General features: G+C 41.2%; 1 protein-coding gene across 10 annotated transcripts in view; it reads right to left on the reverse strand.

The window, feature by feature from the left end:
• Positions 1–14,729, reverse strand: part of SNX25 (sorting nexin 25) — a 164,137-nt gene that overhangs the window by 95,434 nt on the left and 53,974 nt on the right. For all 10 annotated transcript variants that reach the window (XM_064272930.1, XM_064272932.1, XM_064272931.1 and 7 more), the window contains one exon: positions 10,497–10,683. In XM_064272930.1, the coding sequence (XP_064129000.1) occupies positions 10,497–10,683 (187 nt within the window). The remainder of the gene's footprint in view (positions 1–10,496; positions 10,684–14,729) is intronic.

Consider the following 14,729-nt stretch of genomic DNA (forward strand, 5'->3'; position numbering starts at 1 on the left):
ATGAAATTAAATCTATTTGCGATCCTTGACCTAACGATTATAACAACAATAGTAGTTGCTGTTAGCTGCCGTTGAGTCAGCCCTCAATTTGTGGCAACTCATGGCCCTCAACTCATGGCAACCATGGGATCAGACCGTTGTGATCCACAGGGTTTTGTTTTTTTTTAATAAATTATTTTTGTTGTCGAGAACATACACAGCAGAACATATACCAATTCAATAATTTCTACAATTCAGTGACACTGATCCACGGGATTTTTATTGGCTGATTTTTCAGACGTAGTTCACCAGGCCTTTCTTCCTAGTCTGTCTTAGTCTAGAAGCTCAACATCACAGCAACACACAAGCCTCTGCTGTGGTGGCTGCGCCTGAGGTACGCTGGCCAGGAATCAAACGTGGGTCTCCCACATGGAAGGCAAGAATTCTACAGATGAACCACCAATGCCCTCTAAACACAGGAGCAGCTAACAATGAGAACGTGCCAGATACTGGGCTAAGTGCTTTACAGAAGCTGGCTCTTGACCCTACGGTGGTTTGCGAAGCAGACACACCTCACCCAGGTGTAGTATCACTCCCATTGTCAGCACATAATGAAGTCCCCTTCCTTTATCAAACTTTACATTGCTGCCAACATTCAATTATCTCTCCTCCTCAATGAAAATAGTATGTGTTCTCTGATAGCGTTTAACTCCCACTTCTGTGCCCTCTACAATTTCTCACACGTCAACAGAAGAAAACATATTCTGAAGTACTTTTATTTCTCATAAAATGAAAAGATCTTTCAGAACATTTTCATAGACAGCTTCTCATTTTGAGTTTTTTAAAAACTAAATTTATATTCATTTATTCTTTTCATAAAAACTTACCAGGCTTCTCTTTGTTTCACACTTCACAATTTTTCATTTCCTTGTCCACCCACACTAACCTTTTCCTCAGTAGCTTATGTGTGCTCATTGATTTCTGACACGGTGCGTTAGTCACCGTGAGATTTGCTCGATTTCTTCCTTCACGTTCCTCTACAACTTATGCTCGTGACTCACAGTGTATTTTCAAAAACACTGTTCAAAATATTAAACATTTAAGTTATTCTTCACCGAAGCATGGAGTTTTAAGAACTTTAATATTTTAATATATTATCTTCATGTGCAAATGCACCTATACCAACTCAGAGATGAAAATCCATCCTATTAATTTCTAAAGGAAAAATATTTAGCAATCTCCCTCAATAACCCACTTCATCGTTAATTATGATGTCTGAATTTAATCCATGCGTTATGCCCACTTCCTCTTGCTTTATCCTAGGAAAACAAAAAACACGCTGATCTCAGCATATAATACTTCAATCTTTCTTATTTTAAACTTTTCATTCATTATTAGAATTTCCTCTCTATTTTCAGATTCTCCATTTTCTGTTTAAATGACAGGACACAAAATAAACTAGTCCAGAGCTGAAAAACCTAATAAAGATTGAATTGATGCTAAATGAAATTATGGCAGTGACAGGCTGTTCTGACTTTATTACTATGCGCTTCTCTAGCTGCCTGCCCCCATTGCTGTCAATTCCGACTCACAGTGTCCCTATAGGACAGAGTAGAACTGCCCCATAGAGTTTTCAAGACTGTAATCTTTAAGGAAGCAGACTGTCACATCTTTCTCCCACGGAGTGGCTAGTGGGTTCAAACCGCTGACCTTTTAGTTAGCAGCAGGGTGCTTAATCACTGTGCCACTAGGGCTCCTTTCCTTAGTAACAGAATCCTCAAATTTTAACTGGGCCTACGGCTGTTCAGGATATGACCACCAACTATATCTCAGTGGTTCTGACCAATGAGATAGAAGTAGAAATGTCATGTGGCAGCTTCTAGAAATTTTCTTAAAAGACAGCCAGTGTAGGACCTTTGCCACTTTTCCTTACCTTCATCCTGGTGCCTGGAATTATGATGTGATGGATGGCACTCTACTATTTACCCTGGACTCTGAGGTTAGAATATACCCTTAGGATGGCAGAGCAGTGGGCTAGAAGTAGCCTGGGCCCTTGAGGATGGTGGAGCCCCCGTATCAGTCCCAGGCAGCCTGGCTTCAGACCCCTTTTATATGAGAAGGAAGACTCTAGCTATGGATGAGCCACCATTATTTGGGGAAGCAGGGGCAGTTCTGTAACTTTTATCTGAACCTAATCCTAACCTAATACAACTAACCTCTATCTATTCATGAAGGAGTCCTGGTGGCACAATGGTTAAGCCGTCTAAGCGATCGGCTGCTAACTGAAAGGTTGGCCATTTGAACCCAGCAGCCACCCTGCAGTAGGAAAGGCCTAGTAATCTGCTCCCGTAAAGATTACAGCCTTGGAAACTCTACGGGCAGTTCTACTCTGTGCTATAGGGTTGCTGTGTATTGGAATCAACCCTAACCACAACTATCTATTCATGGGGTTAAACCAGTGGCTTTGCGGGGGCAGGGGGGCACTGTGTTCCCCAGGGGACATTTCTGGCTGTCACAGAAGCTGTGGGGTGCTACTGGCATCCAATGGGTAGAGGCCAGGAATGCTGCTGAACATTCTACAATAAACAGAACAACCCACGCAACAAGCAACTGTCTATCCCTGAATGTCGATTTTGCCAAGGTGGAGAAACCCTGGGTTAGACGTCTCTCTCAGGAAGATCAGTGATGAAATGCTCTTGGTTCATTACAGTAAACATGGTGTAAGAATGAGATGTCCTGATTCATCCATGTTTTCCTCAGCAGAGTTACCATATGTTTCAAACAGCGGTAACCAGTTTTCAAATAATTAGAATACAATGAAACACACACGCCAGGAGCCAAGATTTAAGACTGGTAGCCTGTGGAAGAATATTCCATTCAGAAGAAAGTCTCAATAACAGTTGCGTACTATAATCACCTGGGGAGCTTTTAAAGAATACTGATGCCCAGGCTCTACTCCAGGCCAATTATATAAAAATTCCTGGGGATAAAACTCGTATATCTGTGCTCCCGTTGAGGGAAGAAACAATTTCCTTTACAAATACGCTAAAGAACTACACAACGCAGGCAGCAGGGGACGCATTCCTGGGCCACAATTTGCTCAGAGATCCTGCAAGAGAAGAGCCTTTCACTTCTCCTTCAGGGTCTACTTTGACTTCACTTTGTCCTTAACACACAGGAACACCCCAAGTCCTCTCTCCAGCACAGTTTTAACTGTCGAGTTTCAGTAACTGATGCAGCTTCTTCGTGAGCTCTCACTGGCAGATCCTGACTGTGGTCGCCATCCCACCACCCACACCAGCAGTGGGACGTTTGTCCAGCTGCCCCTTGATATCCTTCATTGAGATGAAATTCAGCTTTCCGGATGCTGTGTTGTTAGCAGAGTTGATCACTACTCCTACTTGAAAATCCCGGAAATTTCACATTTTTGTACCACTGCAGCCACCATATCCTTCCTTTGACACCCTTCAGGTGCCAGAAGTGAAGAAAAAGAAAGAAACTGCTACAAAGGACAGAGCATCTAAACTATTCTTGAGATGGTCTCTAGAGTCAGGCGGGATGTATTCAAGGTAGTACTTTGGCTCTTCTGAACTTGCTTTAATATTCTTCAGCTTCAACATTAACTTGCACAGAAGCAATCGGTCAGTCCCTAACTTTGTCTTGACTGATAATATTGAGCTTCTCCATCGTCTCTTTCCACAGATGTAGTCAATTTGATTCCTGTATAAACCATCCAGCAAGGTCCATGTCTTTCGAGTTCTTAAAAAAAGTATTTCTGATGAATAGGTCACTGGTCTTGCAAATTCTATCATATTGTCTCTGGCACCATTCCTATCACCAAAGCCATATTGTCCAACTACTGATCCTTCTTCTTTGTTTCCAGTTTCCACATTTCAATCTCCAGTAATTATCAATCCATCTTTATTGCATGTTTGATCAATTTCAGGCTTGCAAAAGTTGGTAAAAATCTTAAATCTCTTCATCTTTGGCATTAGTGTCTGGTGCATTAATTTGGATAATGCCGTTTTGAACTGTCTTTCTTACAGGTGTATGCATATTATCCTATCAAAGACAGCATTGTACTTCAGGACAGATCTTGAAAAATATTCTTTTTGGCAATGAATGCGATGCCATCTCTTCAATTTGTCATTCCTGGCATAATAGGCCATATAATTACTGGATTCAAAATGGTCAATACCAGTTCATTTCAGCTCACTAATGCCTAGGTTATCAATCTGCAAATGTTCCATCTCATTTTTGACAACTTCCGATTTTCCTTGATTCATATTTCATACATTCCATGTTCCGATTATTAATGGATTTTTACAGCTGTTGCTTCTCATTTTGAGGCATGCCACATCAGCGAATAAAGGTCCAAAAGGCTTTACTCCATCTACGTCATTAAGGTCAACTTTACTTTGAGGAGGCAGCTCTTCTCCAGTCGTATTTTCAGCGCCTTCCAATCTGAGGGGCTCATCTTCCAGTACATATCAGACAAGGTTCTATTGTTATCTATAAGGTTTTCATTGGCTAATTTTCAAAAGCAGATCACCAGGCCTTTTTCCTAGTCTGTCTTAGTCTGGAACGTGGTAAATTAATTATGTTTGTGTGTGGCCTTTCTAGCCACGGTCATGTAACTCCAACCTAGGTGACTGTGTGATACAGTAATTGTGGCCTACCACTGCAATTAGTCAGTTTTGTCTTAAAAGAAAGCCAATTCCACAGCAAAGAGAAGAGCCCACTACCACCAAGGAAGGAGAGACCAGCAGAAGAGACCCAGGAGCCAGAGACCCAGCAGCAGGAGATGGCACTGTGGGCATCCCAGCCCACAGAGAAAGTTGAGTGCCTTTGGGCAGAGACTGAAGGTCAGGAAGGGGCGTGCCTGCAAGCACAGATGCAGAGAGGCTGTCCTGATGGAAGAACTGTGTCCTGAGTATTCCTGAGCCTGAACTGTAACTCTTACTTCCCTAATAAACACCATAATGTTAGTGTGGTCTGTGAGTTCAGTGTGGCCACTGCAATGAATTAACAAACCCAGCAGAGAAGTAGAGAGTGCTGTGCGGGGGACAGTTGGTGTCAGAATTGGTAGAGATGGCAGAGAGAGTAGACGTGTTTGACCTCCACCTCATAGGAATCGGCCCCTTGGGCTATTGATCTTAGTTCTCCTCCCCCCGCCCGCCGGGTTGGAGGGGGTCAGAACCACCTCCATGCCACTTTTACCTGGAATCTCTACTGAAATCTGTCCACCATAGGTGACCCTACTGGTATTTGAGACTGGTGGCATCTCTTCTAGCATCATAAAAAAAGCATAAACCACCACAGTACAACAAACTGACAAACAAGTGATTTTCAGTTGCCTCATATCATACAAAAGCTGGACCATGATAAAAAAAAGGACTGAAGAAGAACTGACACATTTGAATTACGCTATTGACAAGAATACTTAATATATCATGGACTGCCAGAAAAACGAACACACCTGTCTTGGAGGAAGCACAGCCAGAATGCTCCTTAGAAACAAAGATGGTGAGACTTTGTCTCACTTACTTTGGACATGTCATCAGGAGGGACCAATCTCTGGAGAAAGACATCAGGCTTGGTAAAACAGAGGGACAGCAGAAAAAGAGACCCCACTGAGATGGACTGACACAGTGGCTGCAACAATGGGCTAAACATAGCAATGATTTGTGGGGATGGTCCAGGAGAGGCAACGTTTCGTTCTGTTGTAAATAAGGTCACTGTGAGTCAGACCCAACTTGACAGCACCTAGCAACTAGATAAGACAAAGGATAGTTCGATATCCAGCTATATTTTTTTAAAACTCCCTTGGTGAGTCTAATATACAGCCAGGTTGACAAACCACTGGTTTAATGTATTTAAAGGAAGCATTTCTAGCTCTATTATCCTACTGTGAAAGCATCTACTGCCAATTCAGAAAATAACCATACTACCCTAGAACTGCCTTCAAGGGTTTTACATCTTATTTAATGCATTCCAGTCTAGTAGAGTTGAAGGATTTTGCTTCCTTTGGAAAACATGTATTTATCTCCCAAATATGTATGAAAGAAAAGTGAATGGTTTTATAAACAGCTTAATCTAAAAAAGAAACATTCCCTGCCTTATGCAGTCTATTCCAAAACTTTACTTAGAGCAATCTGAAGACAGAGACCTAAAACACTATTAAAGTCAGACAGCAAAGTCCTCTAAGTACACCAGAAAAACAACAACACAATTCAGACTCTGATCAAAGAAAGCAGCTTCATTAGTGTTAGGAGGCTGATAAGCCTCATCAATACAGGCTCCAGACAGAAACCTAATAAAAAGCAATTTTACCTGTCAATAATAGTAAGTAGGCCTGATCCTTAAATAGGGAGCAATTTTTGCATTAGACAAACAATAGTCATCTAGCAAGATAATTTATGCAACTTCACCTAACTTTTTAAGCAAAAAGATCAATGTCTGCTATTCCAAAGTTGCTTCCAGTTGCCTTCCTAGATAAACCATTCTTATTAAGATTCATTCACCTTATGATAAAGAAACTGTGCTCAGGTACAAGCTGACAGATGGTGCTACGGTACCAATAGTTAACCGTTCAAAATAATCAGCTCTGATAAGAATTCTCTTTTGAGATCTCTTTCTTAGACCATCTACTATGTCACGAAGTACGCAGTGCTGGAATCTTCTGGTGCACAAAACGGAACTCTAGGCCACAGTCTGGAAGGCAGTGAATGCTCATTTACACAAGTACCTGACACTATGGATCCTAGATTATGTTATCACAAACTCCCACGGAGTTACCAAATAATTCACGTCTGACTTTATTGCAGTAAGACTGTTTAGGCAAGGAAAAAAGTGCTTAGGAATTCAATGCATTCACAATTTATCAACATGAGGTAGCTGCTCCTGAACAATGTCTTAGAAGGAAATTATACTTCTACAAAGTGGTCCTCATGCTATCTTGGTCCAACCACGTGCACCATGTCTGGGACAAGCAGGCATAAAAGGAAAAGGTGGAGGGGTACTGGGATACAGCTTTGAATAAAGTCAGCATCTCCAAAGGCAGAGCTTGGTGTGTGTGTGTGTTTTGAGAGTGTTAAACGGAATGGGAAACAACGAAAGTGTTCTGTCATTTTAAGCTCTTTCACTTTCTATGCAGTGATGCTCCAAAAGGGGTCAGAGGAGGCCATGGAGAGACGACCTTTGATAATTTATGCTCTTGGGTTCTCTATCAGCTGAAGTGTCACACTTATCAAAATGGAATTTTTGGATTCAGATATAAATAACCGGGAGTGCCATATAGCCTATTCAAGATTCTGCATAGAAAAAAAGTCATAAATAAAATATCCAGAGATTATATCCCATAAGAAAAATTACTTGTACCCAAACCCATGCATGTGGACCCATCACTACACATCTGCAGTGCTCACATAAACACATGACATAGCTGACGAGAACACAGCGTCATCTACAACATATGCCACTCAGATCAGAAAATTCAACAGCATAAGTCACCTTAATGCTGACTTGAGTTCAGAGGCAAAGGTAGCTAAGTCTCAGATCTTCTATTAGTCTAAAGACTCAATTTCAGCCGATATTTTACGATTACATCAGTGATTTACCAAAGTTACTAACAGGAATCAAAACTGACAGACCAGGAGGCGGGGCCAAGATGGTGGAATAGACAGACGCTTCCAACGATCCCTCTTACAACAAAGTGAGAAAAAACAAGTGAAATGATTACATTTATCACAAGCTAGGAGCCCTAAACATCAAAGGCAAAGTTAGAAAAGAGACTGAGCGGCATGGGGAGGGAGAGAAGGTTCAGAAGCAGAGCGGAGCTACGGGACCTGAATCGCCAGGAACTCTCAGGCACCATTCCTGAAGCGGCTGTGGCGGACTGGTAGTAGCGTTCAGCCACGGTTTCCTCAGGGAGAAGCAGCCAGCTGCACAGCCTACTCACACCTCCAGAACCAGAGAAGAATGGCCTCTCAGCAAAAGCTAAGTACTTGCGTATATTTTACCATGCCCCCCACCCCCAAGCCAGCTTCAGAGGCTGTTGATTTCCGTGGGCCTGAGATAGGCCCTGCTGAGCACAGGGAACCATTCTCCTGGCCTTGGAGAATGAATAAATGCACAAATGGGGGAAAAGATAATTTGCCAGCTCCATCATCCTGGGGAGCTCAGGACAGAAATGGCTCCTGTCCAGGCATAAACAGTCCATGGACTTTGAATACCTTCCCCCCCTGCATGGACCTGTGTGGGCCTATTTTAGGAGAATAGGCCCTTGTTGGCAGAGTCCAACTGTTTCAGCTGTGCAGTGGAGAGGTGGGTGTTTGATGTTTGACACTGCTTTGCTTATTATACAGGGTCCTCACCTACCCACATCAGGGGCCTAAGGACTAGTGGCTCCACTCAGGTCACCCAGCCACCCACGACAGGGGTCCAAGGTTAACTGGTACCTCCCAGTCCTTATAACCAAAAGCACTGGGTACCCATGGTCCGTCTGCAGAACCCACCTACCTGTATGCTCTAGGGAACAGAGACGCACTTTCCTCAGAGACACTTGGGGGATGATTCTCAGCCTCCTGCCTTGTTCAAAGCATGGCCCCCTGCTGCAACCAGATACCGGTACCTACACCAATTACCCCTGCTCCTCTAAGACTGTAGGACAGAGCCTGTACCACACACTTTATGACCAGGTACCTGGACACCTGAGCTGAATTCATATAAGAAAAGCGAATGGACTCCTAGACTGATATGCCTGATAACAGCTCTAGCCATCTGGTGACAGGACGTCAGAGCTTCAAAGGCGAAAACCATCAAGCTAGCTCACTCAAGCAACCCATCTGGGCGTATCAAAACAAAACAAAGCAAGAAGCTAGGATACAGTAAGCAAACATAAAATAAACTAATACAATAACTTATAGATGGCTAAGAGACAGTCAATATCAAATCACATAAAGAAACAGAACAGACCATGATCGCTTCAACAAGCTCTCAAAACAAAGAATCAAGGGATCTTCTATATGAAAGTGCCTTCCTGGAATTACCGGATGCAGAATACAAAAGATTAACATACAGAACCCTTCAAGACATCAGGAAGGAGATCGGGCAATACGCAGAACAAGCCAAGGAACACACAGATAAAAGTGTTGAAGAAATTTAAATGGTTATTCAAGAACATAATGAAAAATTTAATAAGCTGCAAGGATCCATAGAGAGACAGCAATCAGAAATTCAGAAGATTAACAATAAAATTACAGAATTAGACAACTGAATAGTCAGGAGAGCAGAACTGAGCAAGTAGAAGGCAGAATTGGTGAGCTTGAAGATAATGCACTTGGCACCAATATATTTGAAGAAAAATCAGATAAAAGAATTTAAAAATGAAGAAACCTTAAGAATCATGTGGGACTCTATCGAGAGAAATAACCAACGAGTGACTGGAGTACCAGAACAGGGAGGGATAACAGAAAATACAGAGAGGCTTGTTGAATATTTGTTGGCAGAATTCTTCCCTGATATTGTGAAAGATGAGAAGATAGCTATCCAAGATGCCCATCGAACTCCACATAAGATACATGTTGAAAGAAAGTCACCAAGGCATATTATAATCAAACATGCCAAAACCAAAGGTAAAGAAAGAATTTTAAGAGCAGCTAGGGATAAACGAAAAGTCCCCTACAAAGGAGAGTCAATAAGAATACGCTCAGGCTACTCAGCAGAAACCACACAGGCAAGAAGGCAATGGGATAACTTATATAAAGCATTGAAAATCATACATCCAGCAAAACTGCCTCTCAAATATGAAGGTGAAATTAGGACATTTCCAGATAAACAGAAGTTAAAGGAACTCGTAAAATCCAAACCAAAACTACAAGAAATACTAAAGGGAGTTCTTTGGTTAGAAAACTGATGGACCAGAATTTCCTCTCTCCACATGTATTATCAGATGGGCATACTAAAAGAGAAGAGGTTAGAGAGGTGGAAGCCTAGAAACCCACCAACTAGACAGCACTGTACAGTCACATCGTATACGTGTACACGGTAACAGAAACAATAAGTAAATAAAAACACACACACACTCACCCTTAAAATATCTCAAGTATGATAAGGGAGATAGAGCTCTCCTATAAAAGAGACTCCTGGAGTATATTTCAAATTAGTCAAAACGATTAGTCAAGTGCCCCTTATTCCCAAACGTGGGATTCAACAATTGTTTTATGCTGTAATTAAAAAAACATGACTTCCTTCCAGGGCTTCTGTAAGGTATGCATCTGAACAGCCAGGTAGGACCTCCTAACAACTAAACAGCTTTCAATCGAGTATAGCTTAATAATTTGAAAACAACTAACCAATTTCACTGCTAAAGAAGAAGCTGGTTAAATTTGGTCGTCACTAAACGAGAAGATGAAAAACTTCCTACATTTCTGCTTCCCTGACCATATTCTTCTATCTAACTACGCAGAGCATGATCATTAGTAGCTATTGGCACGTGATAATTAAAAACCAAATACCTCAGTTGCTTCAGGAATTCAACGTCCGAGTTGCCGTTAATGAGCTTGATGAACTCCTCATAAGAAGGAGCGTAGGCGTAGGCTCTCTTGTGATGCTCACTCATCTGCTCTCTGTGTTCCAGCTGCGCGAGCAGCATTTGGTTAATGTAATCAGGGTCACTCAGCAACTCCACTAGTGGCATCAAGACTGTAGGAAAAAGAAAGCGCCAACGAAAAAGAAAGTCTTCCAAGGAATTTTTTTTTCATGGCACGTAACTGAAACTACATTTTTAACTACCCAAAAGGGAGAAATTGCAAACAATTCAATTATTCAAAAAATACACACACACACAAAAGGCTACCTAGCCCTCTAGGTATGTTACCAACCATGGCTACATTCAAGTGGTCATTTAATACAGGAGTTAAATGTCAAGGAATAATGAAAAAGCCATCTGGAACACGAGCTGCTAACAAAGCTATCAAAATTAATTACATTAACTTTTTTCTTTTAAAATGCTCCATATGTTTTGACCAGTTTACTCTGCCAAAGACGAAAGTCAACATTCTTCCAACTAGTCAAAGCAGACCTCAAGAAAGAAGACGTTAAAAAGTCAAAGATATTACTAAAAATTCACCTTACTAACTTTACATTAAAAAGTTCTCCTTTACTCTGTGTTTGGTTATGTCAGCTAATTGGCACAGACGACTAATACTGGAATAATAAACAAGACAATTATTTATAAGATAAATAAGACAATTAAATAATCAATGTATCTCAGTGTTATTTGTTTCGAATTCTGAGATAAAGTTGCTCTTAAGTCATATTTTCTTCTCCTACCTAAATAATTCATTGGAAATAGTTAGCTTTTTCTAGAAATCACATTATATTGTGGTTTATTATTGTCCTCAGATGCCGTCCAGTCAGTTCTGACTCACAGTGACCCTATGTACAACAGAACAAAATACTGCCCAGTCCTGCACCACTCTCACAGTTGTTACTATGTTTGAGCTCACTGTTGCAGCTACTGTGTCAATCCATCTCCTTGAGGCTTTTTCTCTTTTTCACTGACCCTCTGCTTTACTAAGCATGATGTCCTTCTCCAGGGACTGATATTTCCTGATAACACGTCCAAAGTACGTGAGACAAAGTCTCGCTATTCTCACTTCTAAGGAACATTCTGGCTATACTTCTTCCTACACAGATTTGTTTATTCTGGCAGTCCATGGTAGATTCAGTATTTTTCACAAAAACCATAATTGAAATGCATCAATTCTTCTTCTGTCTTCGTTATTCACTGTCCAGCTTCTGCATGCATACTAGGCAATTGAAAATACCATAGCTTGAGTCAGGTGCACATTAATCATTAAAGTGATATCTCTGCTTTTTAACAATTTAAAGAGGTTTTTGGCAGCAATGCAATACATTGTTTGATTTTTTGATAGCTGTATTCATAGGCATTGATTGTGGATCCAAGTGAAATGAAATCCTTGACAACTTCGATCTTTTCTTCCTTTATCATGATGCTGCTTATTGGTCCAATTGTGAGGATTTTTGTTTTCTTTATGTTGAGGTGTAATCCATACTGCTATAGTCTTTGATCTTCATCAGTAAATGATTCAAATTCTCCTAACTTTCAGCAAGCAAGATTGTGTTTTCTGCATATTGTTGTTGTTGTTGGGTGCCATCAATTCGGTTCAGACTCATAACGACCCTATGTCCTACAGAACACTACCCGGTCCTGCGCCATGCTCACAATCACTGTTATGCTTTAGCCCACTGTTGCAGCCACTGTGTCAATCCATGTTATTCAGAGTCTTCTTTTTCACTGACCCTGTACTTCACCAAACGTGATGCCCTTCTCCAACGACTGATCCCTCCTGACAACATGTCCAAAGTATGTCAGACGCAGTCTCGCCATCCTTGCCTCCAAGAAGCATTCTGGTTGTACTTCATCCAAGACAGATTTGTTCGTTCTTTTGGCAGTCCATGGTATATTCAATATTCTTCGCCAGCACCACAATTCAAAGGCGTTAATTCTTCTTCAGTCTCCCTTATTCACCATCCAGCTTTCACATACATATGATGCGATTGAAAACACCATGGCTTGTGTCAGGCGCACCGTAGTCTTCAAAGTGAAGTCTTTGCTTTTCAAAACTTTAAAGAGGTCTTTCACAGTAGATTTGCTCAATGCAGTGCATCTTTTAATTTCCTAACTGCTGCTTCCATGGCACTGTTTTGGGCTTCCATGGGGGTTGATTGTGGATGCAAGTAAAATGAAATCCTTGACAACTACAGTCTTTTCTCCGTTTATCATAATGTTGCTTATTGGTCCAGTTGTGAGAATTCTGTTTTCTTTATGTTGAGGTGTAATCCATACTGAAGGCTGTGGTCTTTGATCTTCGTCATTAAGTGTTTCAAGTCCTCTTCATTTTCAGCAAGCAAGGTTGTGTCATCTGCATAATGCAGGTTGTCAATGAGTCTTCCTCTAATCATCCTGTGCCCTGTTCTTCTTCATACAGTCCAGCTTCTTGGACTATTTGCTCAGCATACAGATTGAATAGGTATGGTGAAAGGATACAACCCCGACGCACACCTTTCCTGATTTTAAGCCATGCAGTATCCCCTTGTTCTGTTCGAACAATTGCCTCTTGATCTATGCACAGGTTCCTCATGAGCACAACTAACTGTTCCGGAATTCTCATTCTTCACAATGTTAACCATAATTTGTTATGATCCACACAAAGGCTTCTGCATAGTCAACAAAACACAGGTAAACATCCTTCTCGTATTCTTTGCTTTCAGCCAGGATCCATCTGACATCAGCAATGATATCCCTGGTTCTATGTCCTCTTCTGGACCCGGCCTGAATTTCTGGCAGTTCCCTGTCGGTACACTGCTACAGCTGCTTTTGAATGATCTTCAGCAAAATTTTGCTTGCGTGTGATATTAATGACACTGTTCAATAATTTCCATATTTGCTGGGATCATCTTTCTTAGGAATAGCTATAAATACAGATCTCTTCTAGTCAGTTGGCCAGGTAGCTGTCTTCCAAATTTCTTGGCATAGCGCTGCATCCATTTGTTGAAACATCTCAACTGATATGCCACCAATTCCTAGAGCCTTGTTTTTTGCCAATGCCTTCAGTGCAGTCTGGACTTTTCATTCAGTACCATCAGTTCCTGATCATATGCTACCTCTTGAAATGGTTGAACACCACTCAGTTTTTTTGGTATAAGGACTCTGTGTATTCCTTCCATCTTCTTTTGGTGCTTGCTGCATCATTTAATATTTTCCCCATGGAATCCTTCACTACTGCAACTCGAGGCTTCAATTTTTTCTTCAGTTCTTTCAGCTTGAGAAATGCCAAGCATGTTCTTCACTTTCGGTTTTCTATCTCCAGCTCTTTACACATGTCATAATACTACTTTACTTTTTCTTCTTAAGCCACCCTTTGAAATCTTCTGTTCAGTTCTTTTATGTCATCATTTCCTTTTGCTTTAGCTACTTGACACATAAGAGCAACTGTTTTTCTTTGTAAGCTTATAGATATTATCCTATTACTGACAGCATCATACCTCAGGATGGATAGATCTTGAAGTATTCTTTTTGACGAATGAATGTGACATCATTCCTCTCCAACTGTCATTCCCAGCATGATTGTCCAGTTGAAAATGACCAATTATTGTCTGATTCAAAATGGCCAATACCAGTCCATTTCAGCTCACTAATGCCTAGGATATTATCCTTCAAGCATTTCATTTCACTTTTGACAACTTCCAATTTTCCTTGATTCATTCTTTGTACATTCCATGTTCCGCTTACTAATGGATGTTTGCAGCTGTTTCTTCTCATTTTGAGTCATGCCACATCAGCAAATGAAGGTCCCAGAAACTTCTCCACCCATGTCATTAAGGTCAGTTCTACTTTGAGGGGGCAGCTCTTCCCCAGTCATATTTTGAATGCCGTCCAACCTGAGGGGCTCATCTTCCAGCAGTGTAGCAAACAATGTTCTGCTGCTATGCATAAGATTTTCACTACTTGTCTCAGTTGTTGTACTACGGTGGCTTGGATGTTGCTGTGATGCTGGAAGCTATGCCACCGGTATTTCAAATACCAGCAGGGTCACCCATGGTGGACAAGTTTCAGTGGAGCTTCTAGACTAAGAGAGACTAGGAGAAGGACCTGGCAATCTACTTCCAGAAAAGATTGGCCAGTGAAAACCTTATTGTAGCAGGGTTTCTTTTTTACTTAT

This window comes from Loxodonta africana, chromosome 19 (assembly GCF_030014295.1).
Source record: "Loxodonta africana isolate mLoxAfr1 chromosome 19, mLoxAfr1.hap2, whole genome shotgun sequence".
In the NCBI taxonomy this organism is placed as follows: Eukaryota; Metazoa; Chordata; class Mammalia; order Proboscidea; family Elephantidae; genus Loxodonta; species Loxodonta africana.